The following is a 25265-nucleotide window of genomic DNA, read 5'->3' as shown; positions in this document are numbered from 1 at the left end:
GCATGTAACAGTAACAAAGGAACAAGTAAAGGTTAATTCCATGCTGAAAAGTGAAGAAAAGAAACACGTTTCAGCTGTGGAGCCTTCTTCCTCTTCTGAAGAAGGCTCCACAGTTGAAACATTGTGTTTCTTTCCTTCGTTTGTCAGGGTGGAATAAACCTTTACTTGTCCCTTTGCAGCCTACACATGCTGACGCAGCTACTTGAAGAATTGTAACAATACTGTGAATTTTTATTTTGTGCTCAAAACACATTTTGAACCTTTGATCATGAATGAGGTTTAAAAAACAACAAAGTTATTTGGTCTGGATTTGTTCGATCCCCTTTGGGTAGAGACAAATATTCTGCAATTCATCATTCCTACTGTATGTGACACCCCAGATACAAATCCAAAATAAATCCCACACTCCCAATCATTTTGTTTCCAGATACGTGAGGCTGTGTGAGGTGGTGGACCATGTTTTTCCACTGATGACACGGAAAGATTCCTCGGATTTCCCCTGTTCCGACACTTTCAGCCATTTCAATTACTGGAGGGAGCAGCTGCCTACTGTGGAGAACCAGGACATCCAGCTAGAATCAAGCTGAGCAGGAAAATAACAAGCAGGCATGAAGATCTGCTTTCTAGGTCAAATTGTATTTCTATACCTCTATTCATGGCAAAAGAGCACTTTTCAAATAGATTTTGAAGTATATAGAGTACCTTCAATTTCATTTTGAATGCATTTTAACATCTATTGAAGATGCTTTTAACATCTAAAAGTTAGACAGCCTTCTGTACAGTTTCACCAAGGGTTGCACTGCATAAAAAAAAAAAGTTTTGATTTGAAAAGTTTAAGCGTGTTTCGATTCAAAAGCAGTCAGAAATCTGTTCTATAATCATTATTGCACTGTAACTCATTAAGTGCGATTTAAGCACTGTTGGAGGATGCTGGCAGGACAGACCCCTTTGTGTTTAAGTCTGTGCCAAATGTTCAATTCTGAGAGCGAGATGTACAGAGCTGCCTTCTTTCGTTTCAGTTACTGATTATTGATTTGAGACTCTGTAAATCTGATTTTCTGTTACTTTATCAGAGAAAGATAAGCATGGCTGTGTAGTTATAATGTTACCAATGCACTTGTAGCAATGGCAATGTAAAAATAATACACTAACACAATACTTTGTAAGACAGATTTAATATCTTTTACATAATTTTACATCTACGTTCACATTGATTTTTAGAAAATCAAATTCTGTGAGGATTAAGTAAATCTTCCTTATATACTGTATGCATCATCATACACAGATGAGGTGTTACACTCTTTTCATTGAATTTTGAGTAGGCGCTGCTTTTGAGTGATGCTGTAGATGAAATTAGTTCACTCATAAATGTTGAGTGCTTTGGGCTCCTTCTGGGTGAAAAGCATTTTATAAATAAAAGCAGTTATTATTAAGGGGCAGGCTTTAGAAACTAGTTATAAATGCATGAGACAAAAAGTCTTTCTGCTAAGCATATGAAAAAATAGCTTTAAAGTCAATGTGAAGGAGTGGATGCTGGAGCACAGTGTACAGTAGATGAATGACAAGGCATAATCTAGTACTACATACAGTATGAGTAAGAAATAATACCATGTCAGTCAGAAAAACTAGATACATTTTCGTGCCTTTGTAGTTATTCCCACAAAGATCAACATTTTTCTCATAAGCATTTTGGAAGGGAACATCTTTCTGAAACCCTTACATGTTAGTGTTTTTTACAGCTGTTCATATATTTCCTATTAATACTTCTTTTGACTGTATCTATCTCTACATAAGATAATTGTTTTATTTTAATAATGTGTGCAGGCTGTCTGTTATACTACAACAGAGTTGTATAAAATGCATCTGATTATTGAATGCTCTTTCAGTTCAGCTTTAATGTTGATATGACAATTAGTAAGTAAATGAGTATAGGATGGTCAAGTATTGGCTAAAATGTTATTTTCCTGCCATTATAATCCTATTTGAATATTAACAATCTCAAAATAACAAACTCAGGGGTGCTTCTTATTTTCCATGAGTAAAATTCAGGGTTCCAATTGCAATAGATTCTCTAATGTAACAACTTTAAAAAGGATATAGGACTGAAATGGCATAAGACTGAGTCGCCCTGTTGTGATTTTGATTTGTATTACTAAGCACAGTGAAATTGAATGCAGTTGTATAATTCCTATTATAAATAACACTGGGTTTGTGTGCTACAGCCATCTTACAAGGTAATGAAATAGTCTTATTTACAGAGAGTGTACAATGAAAAAGAATTACAACATTTGTGGATGTTCCCTGCACTGTATAAATGGGGGAATATATGCTAAATTAAGGTAAAAACACCGTTAATGTCTCCCAGGTATCTACAGTATATCACAGTGTCATATAGATTCACACTTGAAACCTTCTATAATATGGAAAGACTAAATATTTTGTTACATATTTTATGTGTTTTAAATGTAGTTTGCATATTTAATAGAGACTATAAATTGTTACTGCTTTTTAATGCAAATTGGATCCACCATACATTATACATAGATTACATACTGTACATATATTCAGTGTCGAAATTTCCCTCCGTTTCAAACTGTATGCATTATTGGAAACCATCTTTTTACACAGTAGTTTTTAAATAATATTTTCCAGTCCTCAGAAAATAAGGGGATCTAATAATAAAGGGGGTTCCCGAACTTACTGTAGATTTTAAGCAAATATACATTACAAATAGTACACAATATTGTGCCTGTTGACATTGTAGCAGGGTGTCATGATGGCACAGTGGTTAGCATTGCTGGCTTGCTGCCATGGAGCCCTGGGTTCATTTCCTGGGGTGCTATCAGCATGGAGATAGTATGTTGGGGATAGTATAACCAGGTGTGCAGGTTTCCTCCCACAGTCCAAAGAAATGTTGGAAGGTTAATTACCTTCTTAAAACACCTCTGGTGTGCATGTGTGCTCGGCGATGGACTGGTGTCTCGTCCAGCGTGTTCAGCCTTTTGCTGCTTTTGTTGCTTGCCTACACAGACTCTGGCTACCCCTCAACTCTGTATTATATACAGTGGTTTGAAAATGGATGAATGGATGTAATAGTATAGCTGAAGTAATATTAAAGAGGCATTTTCCACTGAGTCCGTATAGTAACAGCACAATATGCTGTGTATTGTGGTTACTTCAAGGTGTTCTTCAGCAACTTACAGAACAGAAAACAACAAGGTGCATGTGACCTCCACTTGCATCCAGCTGGGCAATGCCCAGTTTTTTTTTTTATATGGCATGTTCAACATGTAGACTTCTACAATTTTAAAAATGAATGTGGTATAGGAGGACATTTATCTCCCCTCGGTGTATAAAAGATTGATTTATTTTGTAAAATTAAGATGTAATTTATCTTACTGTTCATATGTACATGTTCAATTGGGGTTGAAGGGTGTAATCTTGTGAATATCATGTGAAGTTATATAATATAGGTAATCTTATCCTGATTTTATCACATTGATACCTGACCACTATTCATTGCAGACATAGTTTTGCAATGTAAAACTTCAGACTAAAATTCTTTCAACAGTATTGTAGTTATGTTTTGTGATACAAATACACATTATAAATGAAATACTTATTTTTCAAGCCTCTCTAGTCCATAGAGAGAAGTGTGGAACTCCTTACCACCTTTAAGCTCGGGTATAAGTTCAAGATCTCAAATATGGCTGTCTCAATGTCAGAACGTTGAGATTATGCAATCTAAATAATGTAAGCCAGATTTTTTAAATTTGTATATCGATTTGTTTGCTAGTACTATGTTAATGTATTAAGATATTTTTCTGATGTAGTACATAGTTTGACATTTTTACAAATATTGGTTATCTTGCATAAAAACATCATCTTAATAATAATAAACATTTCCTATGTCTACCCACCCACAAAAAATTTAAACATCTTCCAACTGCATCCACTGGTAACAATAGTAAAAATGGAAAGAAATGTTGCATAAGCTCAGCATCAAAAATGGGCACATGTACTTAACGACATTACATCTGCTGTGAACATGGCATTGTGTACTGGTTCTTATTCAATTGTTACGTATATAGTTGTTATTCATTATTTAGTGTGCCTGTTATTTAAAAAGAATGTAGTCCCCGAATTTTATTGGATACATTTCAGAAAAATCCAAAATCCAGATTTCCTTTGGTCGCAGTTTGGGTTAGAGATCCTGTATTGTACACTGAGCAGTTAGTTCATAGTAACACCACAATTTGTAATGATTTCACTTGATGTTCTGCGTTGTTCTATTGATTGTGCAGACCAGTTAGAATGAAAAATATTCTTTCCATGAAAGATCTATGTAATGTGCTTTATATTGCCTTACTCATGGCTGTCAATATACATGATTTTGTTTTTTGAGATGTACAGTACAGACTGGACATCTATTATGTCGAATGTGCTGAGATCAATGGCATTTATATCTTGCTGTAATAAATGTAACTTCAATAAATGCTAAGATGAATTATCTGCTCGTTTGAATTGAGAGCATGAACCTTAAGCCTATGCTTTACCCCATTGTGTCTCTATTGCTTTTTCTCAAGGTGGCTGCTTAATGTCAGACAGGGTGAAAATTGCTTTCACTCTCTGATCTTTGTAAAAGAATATCAGCCATTCAACAACAAAAGAAATGTGATCTTTGTGGAAGACCTCTGACAAGAATGAACATGATTATGTGAGAAATACTATTTTTTTAACTCGGAATTAAAAAAAGATGGGTTATCACACCAGGCTAAAGTAAATTTCTCAAGTATTCACCCAATCGTTCAAATATCTTTCCAAGTAAATTTATTATTGCCTTGACATCGTCTTTGTTTTCCACCCCTATTTTTGTATCACATGAAAATTGAACTAGTTTTCTATTTTGGAATCTTAGTCACTAATATAGATAAATGGGTAAAAATTCCTTCTGGCACACCATTGCTTACTGTATATCTGCCAAATGATTTTATGCTGCTTAATATTGCAGCTTATTAACAAAGTGTGTACATGAAACTCGGATCAACAAGCCCATTTCTTCAATGTGATTATCACAGTCCTTAGGCTTTGGCTAGCTTTCTTTAGAGATTATTATACTCTATAAAACCTAGTGAACACTATAAAACAAAATCTAGAAGATCACAGTCAATGTCTGAGACATGTCAGATATTCTAAAGTGTTAATGTAAAGGAGAATTACTGACATTATAAACGGTTGATCAGCAACATATAAGTGGTTTTACAATTGCAGAAATTTGAAAGTTTCAGTATTACTCCGGTTACTGTACTTTTCTCCCACCTCTCAATGGCATGCTTGTAGGTTAATTGGCTACTCTGAATTGTCCGCTTCTGGGATACAGCAGGGCATCCTGTTATAGTGTTACAGTTTAGATGAAAAACATTTCCGAATGCTAAAAAAAATGATTGGGGGAAATAACGATTACCTGAACTTCATTTGCACGCCCCTCCCATATGTCTGCCCCTTTTTGGGAAAGGAGCACATTCTTCTCGGCAAAGGTCTTGATGTGACCACACAGGCCTCAGGCTCTGGGCTTGAACACTCAGCACTGGGAAGTTTGTCCTGGGAGCTGGAAGCCTCCGTTGGCCTCTCCGTGCTTTTCCCTGCTGCGTGCTTTCACCAGGCCAAACACCACTGCTGCCAGAGTGTGCTTCCCCCTCATGCTCCCCCGGCGGCAGGCCGCTCCCTGACCTAGCTGGCCTGGCTCCTGCGCTGTGCCGCTCACAAAGTAGGTCCGCACCCCTCCCTGCTGTTCGCTGACCCCCTTGACGTAGATCTCGCCCCGGAACTCTAATGCAAAGCCTCGCTCCGCCAGGATGCGGCCTGTCCCCTCTGGCACCTGGATCTGTCCGCTCACCCCTGTGCTCTCCATCCGGCTGGCCAGGTTCACCGTCATTCCCCAGATGTCGTACTGTGGCTTCTTGGCACCAATTACTCCAGCGACCACAGGGCCATGAGTAATTCCTAGTCGTTTCCACCATGAGATAAGAAACAATTACTACAGGCAGTCATACAATAAATAGGAAAGAGGGATGTCACGTGACAGATACGGCCACCAAGACAGAAGAGGAGGTGCTTTATATTGTCTCCACGAGAAGTAAAAACCCCTACAATGAGCTGTACCATTTGGTACTCGGACACTTTTAAATAAATGATCCCTGTTTGTTGAATGAGTGAATTTTGTTAAGATTTACAGGATTACCCACCAACACGCAGCTGGAAGTTGTTGAAAGAGTGCCTGTTAATGAATGTCAACATCTCTTGCATTGCAAAAGCAAAGTGAACCAGTTCACCGACGTGGTGCCATTCATCTGCAGTCTCCTTCAGAGAGAATAAGATAAGAAGACAAACATGAAGAGACTATTTGGCTTGTCTAGTTCATTTAGTTTCTAATAGCTAATTCTTCCTAGATCTCATCTAGCCATATCTTGAATAAATTTACCTGTCCATACGGATAGTTAGCTTGTTACAGACTCTCACAGCCCTTAGTGACAGGATTAGATTTAGAATTTGATTACTTCAAAGGGGAATACCTAGGCCCTCAAACTATTGGGACTGCAAAGTCAAAACTCTTTTTAAAAGGCAAGCAATTTGTATGCAGTAGGCTATCTTGAGATTAATATAAATGATAAGCAGGCTATTATATACATTTTAGTTTTGGGTAATTACAAGTGGTAATATTTCAACATATTCATCTTAAAACAAAAGGAAATTATGTTCAACCTGGAATAAAATATAGAATATGCTTTTGAGGTAATAGTTGCATGATGTTTATGACCTATTGAGGAGCGGTAATTATTCAGGTTTTATAAGGTCTTTTAACTTCAACTGTGCTTGCTTTTTATTCCCAGAATGTTGTTTAGGTTTCATTAGTGGACTCCAACACTGAAGTCAAAGTGAAACAGGCTGTTCACAGATCTTTTATGAGGCTATTTACCCCAAAACAAACACATGATCAACGAGTGACACCTGTTAATCAACTGTCCCAATTCCTTAGTTCCTTCAAAATAAAGAGGTTCAGCACTTTCAGTTTGTTTAATTGACCCAAGAGGGTAAACTGAGATTGATCTGATTAAAAATAAAAATTGAAGTTTTACTTAGTACTTCAATCATGTTTTCTCAAGAGTAAATATTATTCTTACTGTATTATTATTAGAGTTTGTAATTTAAATCACAATTCAGACTGCACTGTCACAAAACCTTTAAAGGGTCACTGTAGCCACCTGAGTCCTGAGAATATCTGAAACTTTTAGCTTTTTCAGCTAGGTTGGTATCTTAACCAAGTCTCATTTTCCAAGAACGATCTAGTCCTTAAAGAGTTTGTACTGTTTTAGAAACACAATAATGCCAAACGTATAATATAACTATAACCATATGTCAACCTATAAAGGCAAAGAGTTGTTTAAAACTGTAGTTTCCAGAATTTAATAAATTTGAATTAATGCTTCTCGTAGATATTCCATCATTAAAAATATGCAGCATAATAATGAGTCAATAAATAAAAAGGAATGTAATTAAACACTAGAAATATAGTAAATGTTAAACATAATAAATCAGGATGAACTATAATAAATTCTTAAAGTATAAGAAAAACTAAAAAAAAGGAAAAATTAGTAACACTTGCCTGTTTTTCTGGAGAAAGGCCTGATGCAGCCATGTAACAACTCCCAATGGTTTTGATTTTTTCAATATTCTCAAAAGCCTTTTCTCCAAGCAGCTGAATCACGTGGGAGTGAATGAGAACAAGGAATGTGACTTCAATGTTATTCTATATGGCTTCACTAAACTCTCAGTATAAAGCAGCTGATGGTGTAATAATCACCTACGGCCCATGGCTGTTCATTTTCAGCAAGATGCAGACAAGCAGGCAACAGACAATAGTGACCTCCCAGCCTATATATCTAGTGAGCACCATAAAGATCCGTGCGAGGTCTGGATCTCACCTCGTCAAAATCAGAGATGATCTCGTTCAGCAGGCGCAAGCACTCCACGCTCTGATTGCTGAGCTCTTTCTGGGTATAGAAATCTGCAAAGCCTGGGATTGAGGCAAACATTACACCCACTTTGTCGTAGGACTGAGAGTATAGGTTCTGAAGAACGGAAAAAAAGTGTCACTTCAGACTCAACGAACCAATAAATAGGGATAAACATATGCATTCAATTCCACTTACAGTACCATTCATGCCAGTATCAACAGTGTTTTCCTAATACTTTCTTGTATGTAATAGTGCAGCAGCATCCATATTGCACAAAGAACAACTCCATCCTGCAGGCGTAAGATATTGTGACTTTGAAAGGATCATCTTGAAGTCTCCTGGGGCTCCTGATTCTATACTGTACTATCAATATAGATATTTATCAGTGAAATGAAACTGTTTTTGAAGTGTCTTAAGGTTTTGTCCCAAACCTGAGCAATCAATTAAACAATAAACTTAATTATTCTGTTTGTTAAGCATATATATGGAGTTTCTCTGAAGATCTTTTACAAATAATTACTCAAAATAGTCACTTAATTTAGGTGTCCATCACAGAGACTTCTGAAAAAAAAACCTTTCACAGAAAATCAGTAAGGGTAACACTGCAGGTACTGAGGCATCAATTCGTCATGGCGACAGACTGGGGGTGCGTTTGTTGCCGTGATACCTTATCTTTTCTGTCCCTTTCTAGGAAGTGGCGTGCCACATGGCTGGGCAAGATATTCCGCAGGAGGCTCTCATTGTGTTGTCGTAGCTCCTTCATGTCCTCCACTTCCTGCCGGGCCTGCAGCTGCCAGAGGAAATCCAGCCTTGCTGTTGTCTCCAGCTGTGACATTTGGGGGAAAACCAGGGGTGGTGGTGGGGGATTATAGATGAACAGATGCTCTTGCGTGAAGCTAAAACCTTCTGTGTGGCTACTACCTCTGCCTCTAACCTCCTAATCAAACAGCCATAGTTCCTCCTCAGTATCTGAGCTCTAACTACATGGCCCAGTGACTCAGTTCTTATAATCAGATGACACTTCATCTCTCCTTTCAGTACAGTGTAATTCTATAAAATAACAAGCTATCTGGTTTTGCTGTAAAGCTCCCCAGGTCTAGTGCAAACAAAGAAACAAACATACAAAAAGGGGGTCAAAACTACTTGAATCCAAGTATCTATTAATGACCCTCACGTGACAAAAATCATGTCCTTCTGTAATTTGAACTGTAAACTGTTTATCTCAAGTCTACTTGGTATATTCTGACTTCTCTGAAGGTGATGGCTCACCTGTCGGCCATTGTAGAACACAGCTGCAACAAATATGGACATCAACAGCAATGAGATCCCCTTCCTCCTGAGGTAATTGGAGATGCAGCAGTATGAATGTAAGGTAACATACTGTAAATTCAGTACAAAACCTGAAAGGCTGAGTCAGTTCAGGATTAGTTGTACTAAGCTTCCTTATCTTTTGTTCAGTAGCTCAGCATACTGTAGCCTCACTGCTGCTTCACTTAGACAGGATTTCTACCATTTTGTATTTCAACTAAGGAGCAATGTATCAAACATTGCTGTAGGTGATACATTCATCAATGTATTTTTCTTTTTTGGTATTTTCTTTGTACATTTACATATATGTGTATGTATATTGAAAAACATGAAGATTTCTTTTTAGCTTTATGATGTTAGTATTTGTTTTTTCAGTTCCACTTGATTCAGGAATTCCACAGAAATAAGGACTTCATCTTTAGATTACCTTTTTGTGTGAAAGAATGGTAAAAGCGACGTTGTTGAAGCCAATTCCCTGGCTTTTTTCAAGAAGCTACTAACTACCAACTGGCCTAGATGGGCTAAATGAGCTCCTCTCGACTGTAGTCGAGTTTTAATAACCTGCAAAAGACCATCGCTACTGTAAAGCCCACTGTGTTGACTGAGAGAATCTATCTATTCCAAAACCTAATGGACATGTGGATAATTACTCTTGGATAAAGAAGAAAAGTTATGAAAACATCATCATCTGCATTGTCTTATATGAGGGCCTTGTTGTTTTCTGAAGCGTTGCGAGATTGTAGGAAGGCAGGATAATGAACCTGTCACTGTGATAGAGCCGATCATGGCGAATGAAGAGGTCCTGGAAGGCCACCTCAATCAGGTATGCATACACTGTGATTATCAGAATCAGCACGGCCAACTTCAGCAAGGAGCTGAGTCTCAGGAACACTGCAGACGTTACCAAGGCAACCACCCCGCTCAGCACAAAGTACTGTGGAAGGAGAGAAGCACATAAACAGTACAACACTTAGTTTTCCAGCCTGCACAGAACCGTGGCTCACAGTCCACATTAGATGTGATACTTCCCTTTTTTAAAGAACAATTATCTCGTGATTCAGCTCTGTTGTCAAGGAGATTTAAGCGTTAAGAAACATAAATCCATGTTGTTAGTATGTCTTGTTATAGACTGTAATGCATTTCAGCCATCAGAAGAAAATGCACTTTCTTCTCTTGAGTTCACCACCATCTACACAATAAACACACATGGATTTGACTTGGTAACTCATAATCTGCTGTCTATTTTATATTATGGAATCCTGCTCTGCATGGCTCCTCCGGTCTGCATACCATCTTAGTCACCCTTGGATTTTATTTACATTATTCAATTCCCCTGCTCTGGGGTGCCTTTTTTAAAGTACATCTTTCAAAGTGCTATTCGTGGACTTGCTACCTCTGGATGGGTACAGATGTTGATGGGCCATAGGCTGGCTTTCTGTGTACTGCTCCTGTTCGACATGTCTGTGCCCTCTGCTTCCAAGCTATTGCACCACATCTGGGTAAGAGAGCATCCACGTGAGTACATTATAGTAGAACCTGCTGTCAGATATCATGCTTTCACAATAGTCCTAAAATAGAGCTATCTAAACATTAAAGATAATTCATTTTGAACACAAAGGGGGCATAAATACTATATATTTACTGTATCTCAAAAAGGCACATTTGGAAGGTTTCAAAACACATACAGTACCATCAGCTGAACATTAAAATGACTCCCTGTGAAAGCCTCTGGTTTTGAATAATACAGACATTTGCTAATGGGTGCTCACTAAGGATGCTCAAGTGAGTTTGCAGCACTTCTTTACAACTGTACACAATCCCTGGGCTTTGCTAATGAAATATCTTTTCTGTAGATATTTCTTGATATGCATATTATAGACAAGACCAGATATGATGCGTGAATTGTTACTGAAGCATTTGCGCAGTGAGCAGCAATAACTGATTAATGTTGTCCTGTGATTCTGGAGAATGGAAGGGACTCACAATGTTGCAGGAGGCCACTCCACAGTTGATGACGATGGCAGAGAGAGTGAGGAGATTGCGGGCACCCTTGGTTTCATGGATCCAGCAACAGAGCTGCTGCAGAGCTGCAGGAGAACACTTGAATTCCTCCGCCATGGTTACCAGCAGCATGACCATGTAGGCCAGGAGGAAGAGGGTGAACTGAACCACCATGGCAGACACCCTGCGTTAAGGGAGACAGTGTTCCAATGGAACAGGTTTTTTATCTTCTTTTTACAACGTTGAGCTTCAAAGAAAGCACAATGTGGAAACAATGTTTTTGAAGTTGATGGTGATGCTAGTTTACTCACTGAGGGGCAGGGATGAGGCCTTGCACTGCCATGATGATCAGCAGTATGAGGAAAGAGCACACCAGATTTGACTTGAACATCTCATCTCGCATGTGGTTGAACTGGAAGAACAGACAGAAAGATGCAAATCGCAAGGTTGTGTAATATATATGATCACTCCCTTCAGCGTCCTCCTTCAGAACTCTCCTCTGAACAGGAGTCTTGTATTTTAGAGGTCACAACCTGGATAACAACCAACCTTTTACTTTAATAAAAAAAATTCAACTTTGGACAGAAGGGACAGGACCAAATGGGAAGAGATTTCAGTTCAATAAGCAATCCAAATAAAACAAGATTATACCACTCTCTCACAGGATACAGTATGTTGGCTTTGTGTAGAAATGCCAGTTATTAGTAGTACCCGTAGAAAATCTACACACCCTATCCAAAGTAACATTTTAATGACCAAAGATCCTAAAATCCATACAAATCAAAACAGATTTTAATTCACCTTTATATACAGTACACATTATAACATACTGTACAAACTCCAAGCTGGAGCTAATTAACTTGGTGCATGACTTGGAAGACAATTGGTTGCACCAGAGCTAGCTTACAATTGCTGTTACTAAGCAATGTGGACACTTATCCAACCCATTTTTCTATGTTTTCGTGTTTAATTACTTTTCAGATTGAACATTTGTTTTTCACCTGGACGTTGTGTGTTGGAATGTGTAAAAGGTAGTACGATAAATTCTTGATTTCAATATTTTTGGGACACAATATACCGTATGTTACTTTGGAAGGGATGTGTAGACTTTCTATAGGGAGTGTCAATACTGTAACTCAGTACAGAAAATGCATATGAAGGGTTTTATTTTGAATTTCACACATTTTCATATTTCATATTTTTAACATAAATAATGTGGTTACGCTTGAATACGTAGGATGCCTCAGGATGCATAGGCTGCAAAGGAACAGGTCAAGACTCAGAAACACAGCATTTCAGCTGTGGAGCCTTCTTCAGGTGTGAAGGAGAGAGAGCAATATGGTGGGGATGTCATTTTCCAAGCAAATTTCCAAGTTAGAGAATACAACATATTCCTTGCTCTTGATATTTTGACTGAAATAGGCACTCAGGAACATCCGGGCCCTGTCCTTTTTAAAACACCTAAATTCTGCTGGCTACCTTTTCTTTCTCAGCCACTGTCCTTAACGCACAGCCATGCTTTGCATACCTTGGCTTCAACATGCGCATCCTTGAAGACCAGAGTGACAGGAGTGATGTGTTCTTGTCGAACACACTCGCTGCTCCTCTCTCCTATGGCATGCTGAATACGCTTGTTGATTTCCTGTGAATACAAGCGTTTGGGTGCCAGTGCGCCCCTTGAGTCACTCATGAATGTAGCCAAAATCTGTAGACAGATACCAACATTTTGAAATTATTATTGATTGTCTAGTAGCTCAAAAGGCTGCTTAGAGTATCAGTTTTGTTTTTTGAAAAAAGGAAGTGTATCCTAAGAAGACCGTCTCTTGTCTTGACTTTATAATTATAACTGATGAGATTTATATATTTTTTAATTTTTTGTCAATTTGTCACGGAATCCTTTTCAAGCTCAGCCTCATAACAAGATGTTATGTGCTTATATTTTATTTTATAATGCTATATATTGTACTTTATCCTTTATCATGGATTTGGACTGTACTGTATATGCTGAGTGCATGTTATTAAGAAATGATTTAATGCCAGCCACATGCAATTATTTTACAAGGACTGGCAATTAAATCTGCCAGGATAATTCTGTCCCTAAGAAACATGACTACAGACCTGAACTGCCATTTAAAAATCAGTGGGGAACCTACATTCGCCTAAACTGAAAGTAATATTGAACGCGACTTCCTTACACTCCTAGTTTTGTGGAAAGATGTAGAGTGATGTTTAAGATCTACAGGTTTTGTTGACATGCCTAAAAATTCTTAAATAACAGAAACCTATGGTTAAAGAGACCTACTGTCTTCTTCAGGAAAAGCTATATTCTTCTCATTCATGGTTTCATTGACAATGTACTGGCATTTCACGGCTTTATCTGGCTTGAGATCCAGTCAAACACTTTAGCAAAGAGAGTCAATGGTTTTGCATCAGTGGAGATATGAACTTATATTTGAGGATGAAATCACAATGGAAATTAATTATTACAGTTCAATCAGATAAAACAAATGGATAAGTTCACTGTGTTACTTCACTGTTAAGCAGAATGTCTTTTTGAGAGCAGCACTCACACAGCTCGTGCCAGTAATGTTCCTGAAGGGCACCTCTGGGCTCCAAGGGGTCTCCATGGTTCTGTGCTGCTGCCCTGCGCCATCTGGGACTCCAGGTGGCTCCTGGTCCAAGGGTGGCTCAGTGTGGCGAATGAAAAAGGTGTCAATGTTGTGTTTGCGGAGGAACTCGTTCCTCTCCTGCCCATGGCCCTCCTCCGTCTCATAAACACCCCCTAAGCTATCCAAAGTGTCCCTGGAGATGTGGATTCTCCTGTAGATAAGAAAGGGAGGGGCTAGGAACTTCCTGAATCTTTTTCATGACTATTAGATGGAGGCTACATGAAGTCAGGCTGCTTTTATCTCCTCATGCCACTTACCCAGGGATGCCTCCTGCCTCCAGCATGTTTGCCACAACCACATCCCGAGACCAGACATCAAACTGCCACTTCTGCAGCCCCAGGACCCCACAGAGCACGGAGCCTGAGTGGATACCGATGCGCATGTCCACAGCATGGTCCAGCTGTTTCTGTACATCCCTGAGGGACAAAGCCACGGACGAAATCACATCTCTGTCTCGTAATAATAAATGATATTTCATTATAGCAAATGAGATTAACCCTGGTCCTGGAGACCCCATTCTAGCAGGATTTGTAGGCGACCATTAAAATCACCAGTTTCTAAAGATGTGGCTTAGTTCCAATGCAATCATATATGCAGGTGATCTGGGAGGGGACCTACTGCAACAGCCTTCATACTTCCACCTGCCCCACTACACAGAAGATAAGGCAGAGATATGGGAGACTTCCTAGTGAATTAAGGTGGAATGTTAGGAGGCCAGGGTTTTCAAGCCTACTGTAGAATTTAGCCTGGACACCAGGGTTAACCATCATACACTTAGGGACAGTGTCCCCTGGTGGATTTTTGATGACCTATGTCTAATTTGAAGAATGGCAATTCCTGCTGCAGTGTCCATACTGTGCACCATACTGGGTCATTCTTTTATAATTGGGTATATAATTTACTGGATATATGGGTATATGTAGGTATAGTACTGGTATATGATTTCCAAGAGTGCCACCTACTGGTCCACTAACACCACTTGCAGCAGCATCCTGGTTGTCCTTGGAGGTCCGTGATCTGACCTGTGCTGACTTTTTTGCTGTGCAAACCCCTGCAGGCAAGCTATGTCCTCATTAGATAACCGACAATGATAGCGCAGAGTACTACAAATGTTTTTGTGTTATACATAATGCTTTTTTCAACTTGTTAATTTGTCGTCAGATAAATTAAATGATACAGCATCTTTAATAAAGATTCCACAGACTATCAAGCCTTAATTATTTTAGATTTCTTCATTTGTGGGGACTGTTAAGTAATGAATTAGGCAATGAAAGTACTCATTAAATCTAAGTGTACAGTAGGTCTCCTTGGGCAGATGTAGCCATTAAATAAATTAATGCATAAATAATCTAAACACTATAATATGATAGACAGAAAGAGCCAAAGTGATCTATTCAGTTTTACTCAATTTATATTGCCAGTGTCACAAGACTGTACGTTTTATGAAGAAAAGCTGTTTTAAAGCATTTGAATATTAAATGTGCTTTTGTTATTTGTATTAGCTGAGATACAAACAAAAGTTAGCTACAGGCAGTTTACCGTATTGCTGTTGTTGTTTAAGAAAGCTGGAGCGTTGAAGGATTGGAAGGACCAGTGAATGGTGAGAATGTGGTAGCAAAGAGAAAAACTCACCTTAAAGTGTTAATCATTGCTAGCCCCATTTCCACACAGCAGCGGGCGTGGGTGCTCTGTGGTTTGGGCACACCTGAAACGCAGTAGTAGCAGTCTCCCAGAATTTTTATTCTCATGCAGTGGCGCTCCTGTCATGCAGATGAAACAAGGCCAACCAGACAGCAGACAAAAAGTATATGTGATTCACCACAGCAAATTGATAGTGAACAGACAGCAGAGTTTTTAATATGTGCATAGCCAGTGTAACGCAAAAAATAAAAAATAATTATCATTAACAATAATATTTACAATTGGTGACTACGCAGACGTTCCCTGCAGGGGTTCTAGAGATATTCCAATATTTCTATTTATACTACTTTCATTTTCTTTTTTTAGATATAATTGGACCAGATCCTTATTTCCCACATGACGCCAGGTAAAATAACTAAAATCTTGCTTAAAAACACCCTGTAGCATGAGGTTATGTATCTTTTTTTAAGTTAAGACAAAAGTTGTCTGAAACAGTTATTTGTACAAGTACAACAAACCTCCATAGTGAGAATGAAGGAATATGTAGCAGACGGATGAAGGAGGTACTGTCTCCCTAGTTCAGACAAACCCTAATTGAGGCAATGGAGGGGTGTCATTTGAATGAGTTTGTTTTATTGGCTTAAGTAACCTGGCTAAGGGGAATGGAAACCTGGACATGGGGAACGAGGCCATTGGAACCCCCTTTCAACAAGGAATGAGTTAGGGAGCTGCTGCAAGAGTGAAGATGGGGCAGAGGGACGAATGCGAGAATGGGTTGCAAAACGCACGGCTGAGTTAACCAGCACAGTGATATTTAGACAGACTGTAGATAGGTGGAAGTAGACGAGAAAGAGATTGACCATTTGTGTCATCATTTCTCCTGTTGTTGTGCTTGCTCACCTCAGTCAGGTGATCGAAGCGGCCAAACAGTTCATTTAGTATCCGCACAAGTTCTTGGGCCGAGAGAGTCATAGACAGGGCAGTGAAGCCTTTGATGTCTGCAAATAGGATGCTGTAACATTCAGGTAAATAAAGGGAAAGGAGAGAGAAAAGACAATGACAGACACTGGAAGCATATAAAGAGCGGCGCACACAGCTCCACTCTGTCGATGAATGTATTGCTCATCAGCTTTGTAAATAATCATGCAATGATCAAATTTATTTTCAGCAGAAAACACTTCCATGCCTTACTCGAAGAAGGAGTTCCTCGATATCTGCTTCTGGAAGAGCACATTTTAATCTAAATCCTTGCCTTGAACACCTTACCGAGTCTCCAGTAATGTGTAAATGTGTGCACATTTTAAGTGCTATGTGTTTATCGCGCCAGCAGGGGTCACCTGTTGCCTAGTCATGGACATTTGTACTGTGCAATGCTTGGTGTTTTACCAGCATACTACAGTATATACCCATATAAAAATAATCTCAGCAACTATTCTTCTTTCCCACATGTATTAAGAATAAAATATCATAAAATATAAAGCATCAAATATCTGAGGATTGGCATCCTGTTCAGTATGCACCCTGCCTTGAGCCCAATTCTTGCCAGGATAAGCTCCTCTGTGACCCTGAATTGGAAGAAGTAGTTAGAAAATGGATGGAAGGATAATGTACAAACCTTATACTTCAGGACATTAAATTAAAGGAATTCTTTATTTTAACATAGCTAAGTTACTTCATCCATGATCAGAAATCTGCTGATTTATCACAAGGTTGAGTAACAGACCTTACTTAACCTCAGGGCTCAAGGTGAAACTGTACCCTGGATGGATTGGTGGCCAGTTTGTTTCAGGACACTCACCAGCATGAATTAGAGTATCCATTTAACAAAGGGAGATCAATTAACATGCAAATCTACAAGGTAGGCACCCCCATTTTCAACCATACCCAGGACCCAAGTGATGGCAGGCATTCAAGGCTAATCACAATGTTACCATTCCTCCCTAAATACAGTAGCTAATTACAACTTAATTTTAAGTACTCTTACATAAATTTACTTGCGGCAATTATATCTGTTTAGATTAGTTTTATGGTTGTTTCCTTTTTTACGAGGGGGAGAGTGGTGTAGTGAGGGATGGGGCGGTCTGTGGAAGATGCCTACCCTTGTAGCAGGGGGTACCCAACCCACCTGACATCCTTATACTGGTGGATGTAGATCTTGTGGACCTGCTGAGGTAGCTGCTCATCCTCTGTGTTGCTCATGTCTGCTATCATCTCCAAAGCCACAAACTGAGGCAGTATTGAGAGTACAAGCCTTTCCTTCAAAGACATACAGCAAGTTCTATTAATCATAGTGCATACTGTACATCGGACAGACTACTTTCCTCTTACTGTTCTGGAATACAGATTATGTGAAACATGCATAAAAGTACTTCAAGATGGCATGCAAAAAATGCTTCAAGAAAGTAATTCTTGTGATTCCTTTAAAATAGCATTGTAGGCCCATAAGACAGCCTACCACACAAATGATTCTGAACACTCCCCCTTTTTTATACAATACCTTTTCTTCAGGTAAGGGCAGTTCTGTACTTATAGCTAAATTAACACGTGCTACATATTTCTTTTTTTTTTAACATCAATAAATATTTACAGTAATTGAAGAAAAAGTGCTACCATCTACTAATGTAGCATCCACTGTGCAGGCATATTGTTATCACCAAAAATGAAGCAGATGGACAAATGACAAAGTATGATCTCTAGCCACAAGACGAAGTTAAATGTTTTGAAGAATTTGTACTGTATACAAGTGCCATTCTGTGCAGTGGGGGATACCTTTTATGGTAATTAGCTTTCCGTTGAGGTTCTCAGGATCTCTAGAGTTGTACTATATGAAGAAAATAAACTGTAAAACTATAAAAATAAACTATAAGTTGTTCTATAGGAATAAAATATTTTGATTTGTAGAGTATTATAATTACCAATTTTTTCTCATTCCATAATCATTTACCTCTGGTTTTGTTATGGTGCACAGGACACGCAACACACTAAGTATAGTGAATCACCATGTTCCCCGCCCCCCCAGCATACATACAGTATTAACACTGACACTGATTAAACATATACAGTACCATCAAGGAAGGAAATGGATTCAGTCCCATTTGGTTTATTACATCCCTTCCACTCTCTCCTCAATACCTGTCTCTGATTCTCTTGCTCCAGTTGAATTCTGCCTTCAATACAGCGGCGAGTCTCCAGAAACGCTTGTCTCTGTGCTCTATCAGACAGGTAGTGGACAAAGAGACCTGCTGTGTTCATGCCCATGTAGAGTAGACCCTTGGCTAATACCTGCAGAAACTCACAAAGGAAGAGAATGAAAATCCAGTGGCTTATGCAGCAAGCAGTAACCCATTTTCACTGGCATGGTATACTCAGGGTGTTTGGTTATACTGTAATTCTACTCACTTCAGTACTTTCTTTAAAGCCTGAAAAATTAAGAACACTTTGTTTTCAATAAAATTGGACAATTGAGTGTCACGTTATAGTAATATATAGTGAATCAGCTTGAAAGTCTATCACGCAGACACATACTGTAATATAAGCAATTTTCAGACAAGAATTTATAAAGGAAGATTTATAGCAATCATAAGATCTCTGAGTTTGCTAACAAGTCTGATGTTGCAGCCCATGATTTATAAGAATGTGTGGCACATCTATCACATTTAGCAGCTCATATAAATTCATCTTTTCTATTGCACTGAGTTTCAGGAAATTAATTTGAACAAGAAAGATTCATCTTGATACTCTTGTTGCAATTTAAGCAATTGCAGACATTATTCAGTATTTGTATTCTAATGCTGAGAATTATTATAAATTCTAAAACAATTATAGTACCCACAGTGCCTTGCAAAAGTACTCACACCCCTGCAATGTCTCATTGCTGCCTGAACTTGAAATAGTGACTCTTTTAAGTAAGGCTTTATTTCTATTATCTATCAAATCTAGATTTTTGAAGCCGAAATTTCCTCTGAGACCTCTGCATCTATCTGAAATGCATCTGTCTCTGTATCTGTTTGAAGGAAAACATAAATGAAGACGACTCATCTCAAATCTCAAATGTAATATAATGCAAACCAGGCGAACAGGTTTATGGTCAGATGAGACAGAAATTGATCATTTCTGTCTTCATACAAAGAATTATGTCTGGCACAAGCCCAGCACAGCACATCACCCCGTGAGCATTATCCCAATTATCACATATACTGTAGTCGTGCTGCTTCCCTCCATAGGATTCAGGACTTATTCACTTCAATGGTTCAATTAAGTCATGAAGGACTGGGAGGGAATGAAACCAGAAAGACACATAAGAACTCCAGGATTAGTGTTGCCTACGCCTGATCTATAACACACCAGGAGAATGATATCAGTCTTATTAACATTTGAAGAAACAAAAGCAGATTTATTTTTTTTCTAAACACCCCGCAAATAAAGCCTCAATGTGAGCTTGTTAGACGAAAAGAAGTGTTAGAGTCAGCCACCTTCCTGAAGAGAGCTGCTTCATTAAAGTTTTTGATGGTCTCCACCAGCAGATGCAGAGCAGATGTCAATGACCCTGTACAGATGGACCACAGCAGAGGGATGGGTAACAATGTGTAGGTGGCAAAAAGGGAGAAGAGGACATACCAAGACTCATCCTTCTCCAGCCCACACCCCACCCCCCCAAGCACCTGTATGGTCTGAGACAGCCAGCTGGTCAGACCAGCATAACGGAGGAACTGAGGAGAAGTGGCTCCCTTGCAAGTCATCGCTAAGATACACAAGATGGCACCCAAGGCCATAAACAGTCCTGCCAGCCCTCCTTGGACAGAATCCACCACCCCGGGGGTGACCAGCAGGTAAATAAAGATGATGTGGAGTTTGGTGACAATGTCAATGATGTTGGTGACGATGAGAGAGGTCCTCCGCTGGCACGAGGAGTAACACTGGTAGAATCTCTCCAGGTCCTCGGACTTAAAGGTGTGGTGCAAAGTGGGTAGAAAAACACCCTTGACAGTTGAACCCCAGCTGACAAAGAAGTCCGCATCGCTCATGGAGTCGCTGGGGGAGGTGCTCTTCTGTGTGCTAGTAGAGCCCCCCTCTCCAGAGGGGTGCACTCGAGTGGTGGACGGCCATCTTTTGGAGCCCTGGCCCCTGGAGACCTTGTTCCGGATCTGCCTGTTGATGTCATTGATGCACTCGTCCGTAACGGTGATCTTGCGTGTCGGCTCCACTCCACCCTGGCTGCAGAGCTCCTGCTGCCCTACAATGTGCTTGATGGCGTTTTGCCAGAGCAGCCTCTTGAGCTTCAGGTTGAAGGGAGGGTGGCTTGGGAGGGACTGCTGTAAGTCCCTATCACTGGAGGTCCTTGGCTTCTCAGACGCTCCCATTCTCAGGCTTCATGATCTACCGCCGACTGCTTGAAGCTCGGAGATATTGGAATGTTCACGCTGCTGTCTTATTGAATCCTATAGTGAAGAACAAAGCAGCTTGTTAGCAAATATATATATATAAATATCCCATTCTACCAGGAAAGAAACTGTACCCCAGGCAGAGGCAGTCTGAGTTTTCAGGTTTTCAGCTGCCACAGAAACTCATATTACAATATGTACATTGGGTGTAGAAAGTATTGACTTTTTATGAAAAACAGAAAAATCCAGATTCAATGACATTCTGGTTAGTTTCATGTGTCCTCCACTTCCTGATGATTGATTTAACAGTGCTTCATGGAATACTTAGTGCGTGTGAAATCTTTTCACATCTCTCACCTTACTTGTATCAGTCCACATCTTTGTTCCTTAGTTGTTGCAGAAACTCCTTTATTTTTATTTTGCTTTTTATGCAATGTCCAACACTGAAAACTCACACTGACAGGTGCATTTAGCCTCACAAAGATAGATGTTTTAAAACGGAATGGTTAACCACTTTAATTGCACTGAGGTAGATTGTAATCAACATACTGTGTAAATTCTGAAGGCAACTGGTTGAGGCAGAGAGTTAATGCTAAGAGGGTGAATACTGTTCCAATGAAGAATATTTAGGGTTCACAATTTATTTTGTCAATGTACACATTATTAATGTGTTTAAAAGTCTGGAACTTATTATAGAGGATATCGTATGGATCTAAAGGGAACAAATATGCAAGTCTATAGTTTTCCAGTTCTAATACAAGAAAATTGTCAATGTCAATTGGCGAAATATACTGTAATGTTGATCAATACTTTTACACACATTCTATATTGCACTGTCAGAAAAAACCTTACCTTCCAAGGGTGAAGTTTTAAAATCAGAACAATTTATGGTAGGTGATGTGAATTCACATCACTTGTATTATTACTAGAATAGTACCTTTCAAGTTTAGAATAAACTACCCAAACCTTTTTTTTTTAAAAAGAGCTGCACACATTACAAGGTACAGTATGCTTTTACAGGCAGGTGATTTAGACCTGGTATCGTCATATAAAGTATTATTACTGCAGCCTTTGTAGTGCAGTTCTAAAGCAGTTATAACTAGAGTATGATGAAACCTACCAATTTTCAAATCAATTACTGCAGCTGTTCCCAAGATAATGGTAGTTTAAATTTTGCTAATAAAAAGGTTGTCTGCCATGTGTTATGGTTTATTCAGGAACACCCCTTTGCCAAGTGTATTGTTAGGTGTTGTTAGGTGTATTTTTAGCAGACTGATACAAGCCTGGAGATACAGTTAAAAGGCTAGACAGTCCTTGAGCAAGAGAAGTTCAAGCAGTTCATAACTGATATGGATGAGGATGAGGAAAATAGTGGTAGCAACCTGTATGGAGTAGGTTTGGTTCTTCAGGAAATCTGCCAGAGGGAAAGATTCAATTTGCTTGGTGCAAAAATAAATTAAATTGAACTGCATTTTGTTTGGAGCCACAAAATGGTTCAGCTATCTTGGTGAGGGTATAATAAAAATATAAAATAAACCATGTTAGAATGGATTGGCCCAAAAGGTTTTAAAGAGTGAGATGTATACTACACTGCTATATACTGTAGTTATATATTATATAGTACAGTATATAGTATATAGTTATGTAGTATAATGAAACAATGAAAAATAAATTTCAGTCAGGTAACTATACTGATTTCTATAGGAACTCCATGTAATTTCATATACACAAGTACATCAGTAGTATGCACGTATGATATTATATGATTTATTTTGGCAATTCAATAACAAAGACATACGGTACTCTTAAATTACCCCTTGAAAAGAAACAGATCCCCTATTGTGTTCCTAAAGTTTTAAAAGGTTGTTGCCGAGGATTGGGAGCACTTATTAGTAATTGTATTAAATAATTTGCTCAGTTAATGAAATCCTGTTCCATATGAAATGTTACTTTGCTTGAATGGTGGTCTTTAGTAATAATATAAGAAAGGCTTTCTAGCAGTAATACATAATAAAAGCCAAAACTTAACTTTCTTCCGTTTGAAGGCATTCTTATATAGTTTAAAAATGTAAGAATTTAAAAATACAGAATGTAAATGATAAACTTTTGATTAGTGCAAACACATCTTATATATACATAAACATTTAGCATTTTTTAATTCCATTACTCCTCCTGAGAACAATGATAGATTTATTATAATGCTTACCTGTGTTAAGGAGTGAAAGTCCATGATGAAAAGTCTGTACCTTTCCACGCATCCAAATCCAGTATTTCCTTCATTCCATTTGATCATGATTCCAGAGAGTTAGAAAACCCACATGTGATTAGAGTTCAGGGTCTCATCTTCTTCAAGATTGTCTCATATTTTAATTTACCTTTACCCATTAAGTTACAGACGTTTACGGAACCAATAATGTTATTTGAGGTTTTTAATTCATATTTGGATTCTCTTGAATTACAGAAGACATCTGCAGGAGAATGTCTTCAAGCATCAGACACAGACACACTAAAAAGCTGCTCTGCAGAGAACCCTGTTAACCTTGAATTTGGCTTTGATTCTCACAATAGCATTCGATGTCTTCAGCCTCAGGCCAGATGGTAAAAGCTGCCTTTTTGACCTCTGTATTACTAACTGGTAGATTGAAGCAAGCTGTTGAGGTTAATCTGCCTTGAGCTTTCAATGTACAATGAGATGTGAAAACATCCTGATGGGAGAAAAGAATGATTTAGATCTCAGTGAACAGAAAAAAATCCTACTAATGAATGACTGTAGTCACAGGAATCAAAATGACTAAGTCATAGAATGACTATATTTTACTATAGAACAGCTACTGTATATTGGAGAAGAGCATATTGAACGTGACTCCACATGGCACTAAGTACATCATCATATCATAAAGGTAACAAAGGTATATGGTGTACAGCACTTAAGATTTCAAATGCAAAAGTGCATTCTTCTTTTCATTCCGGATGATGGCTGGGGGGTATTTGTTATTACCCGATCTCCCAGTTTGTAACTGCCAAACCAAAAAATAAATAAACAAAATTCTAATTTTATTGCTTTGGCTTGCACAAACTCTCTCCAGCACTAACATAAATTGTTATGTCAATATGACATGCTGTGACTCATCTTTGCTGGAAGGAGAGATCCATCTCTCCAAAATGGGAGTAGAGGCTCAAAGGCTGCCTTTGAAATCACAGGGGCGTCACTATGTACTTGCCCTGTTGTGCTCTGCTTATTTGTAAATGTCAGCTACACTGGATTATAACATGAACTAGTGATATCTAGATTATAGGGCAAAGATTGTGCTGAATTCTTCAAAAACCCTACTATATTTAATTTGACCAATTTCTTGGCTTTTCTCATCATAGAAAGGCAAGCGCTTGAACTGAGAATTAAGATAAGATCACTTTATTAGCCATATACAATTTCTTGCATTAGGAATTAATCAAATTAGTTATTAAATAGAAAACAAAGGGTCCAGATTAGAAGTTAATATTCAAATTGAGGTGACATAATTTGAGCGGTGGAGTATCATAGTGATCTGTACCTGGACCACTGCTCTTCTGAATTGACATCAATGATCTACATTCTTGTACAGTTATTAACACAGTCCATGTTGAAGACAATAACAAAATAAGAGGAATGCCAATAGGTTTGAAAAAAAATTAATGACTGGGTGAACACCTGACATTAGACATACAGTAAGCAAGTGTAGAATATTAAATCAAAATACTAAAAACACAAGCTACAGTACAATCTGTAGTCCTGGTCCTGGAGAGCCCCAGTCTTGTAAGTATTTTTTAGGTAATTTTAAGAGATTGCCAACTCTGTAAACTATTGATGAATCAAGCAAGTTATTGGTTAATTTAAGAGAACCCTGGTCCTCGGGGGCTGAACATTACTTACATTTTAGTCCTAAAGGTTCTCTAAATTCCTTAATTGAACACATTGCTTGTCTCATTGATCACAGCAGAAATTTGAATCTTTTGAAACTGATGATTTAATGATGGCCTACAAAGCCTGCTCAACTGGGGCTCCTCAGGACCAAGCTTGGAGATCCATTTTCTAGACAAAGAGAATAAAAATGCAAATAAATTATATAGTTTATAGGGGATTATTAAGAGGCCATGATTAGTAAAAGCCAATGGGGAATTTTGACCAGGATGCCACGGTAACACCTCTACTTCTTTAATACCCTTACTGGCCCCTCTAATACCTCTTCCAGCAGCAATCTTAGTTTTTCCCA

At 38.5% G+C, this 25265-nt stretch overlaps 2 protein-coding genes across 7 annotated transcripts in view; one reads left to right on the top strand and one right to left on the bottom strand.

Moving 5' to 3' along the window:
• The window catches only part of lpin1a (lipin 1a), a 44328-nt gene extending 39818 nt beyond the window's left edge, over window positions 1-4510 (top strand). For all 5 annotated transcript variants that reach the window (XM_006626073.3, XM_069198740.1, XM_015351744.2 and 2 more), the window contains one exon: window positions 428-4510. In XM_006626073.3, coding sequence (XP_006626136.3) covers window positions 428-587 — 160 coding nt within the window. In that variant the 3' untranslated portion in view covers window positions 588-4510. The remainder of the gene's footprint in view (window positions 1-427) is intronic.
• An 89-nt stretch (window positions 4511-4599) lies between these two features.
• Window positions 4600-23825, bottom strand: LOC102694194 (adenylate cyclase type 8). 2 transcript variants are annotated; one of them, XM_069198723.1, is made up of 19 exons: window positions 23222-23825; window positions 20107-21072; window positions 18767-18916; window positions 17760-17890; window positions 16535-16646; window positions 15626-15753; window positions 14251-14409; window positions 13895-14144; window positions 12853-13029; window positions 11636-11736; window positions 11307-11508; window positions 10717-10818; window positions 10085-10257; window positions 9285-9351; window positions 8683-8841; window positions 7983-8129; window positions 7664-7756; window positions 6246-6360; window positions 4600-6003 (listed from the first exon to the last, which is right to left on the bottom strand). In XM_069198723.1, exons 2-19 carry the CDS (start codon window positions 20992-20994, stop codon window positions 5582-5584), a joined length of 3576 nt encoding a protein of 1191 aa, XP_069054824.1. In that variant the 5' UTR covers window positions 20995-21072; window positions 23222-23825; the 3' UTR covers window positions 4600-5581. The 2 variants fall into 2 exon arrangements, with proteins under 2 accessions (XP_069054824.1, XP_069054831.1); XM_069198730.1 differs by having other exon boundaries at window positions 20296-21072.
• Window positions 23826-25265: the final 1440 nt, after the last annotated feature.

The sequence above is a fragment of the Lepisosteus oculatus genome, chromosome 2 (assembly GCF_040954835.1).
Source record: "Lepisosteus oculatus isolate fLepOcu1 chromosome 2, fLepOcu1.hap2, whole genome shotgun sequence".
NCBI classification, from domain to species: domain Eukaryota; kingdom Metazoa; phylum Chordata; class Actinopteri; order Semionotiformes; family Lepisosteidae; genus Lepisosteus; species Lepisosteus oculatus.
The sequence above is the reverse complement of the archived record's forward strand: the minus strand, read 5'-3'. Positions and strand labels throughout refer to the sequence as shown.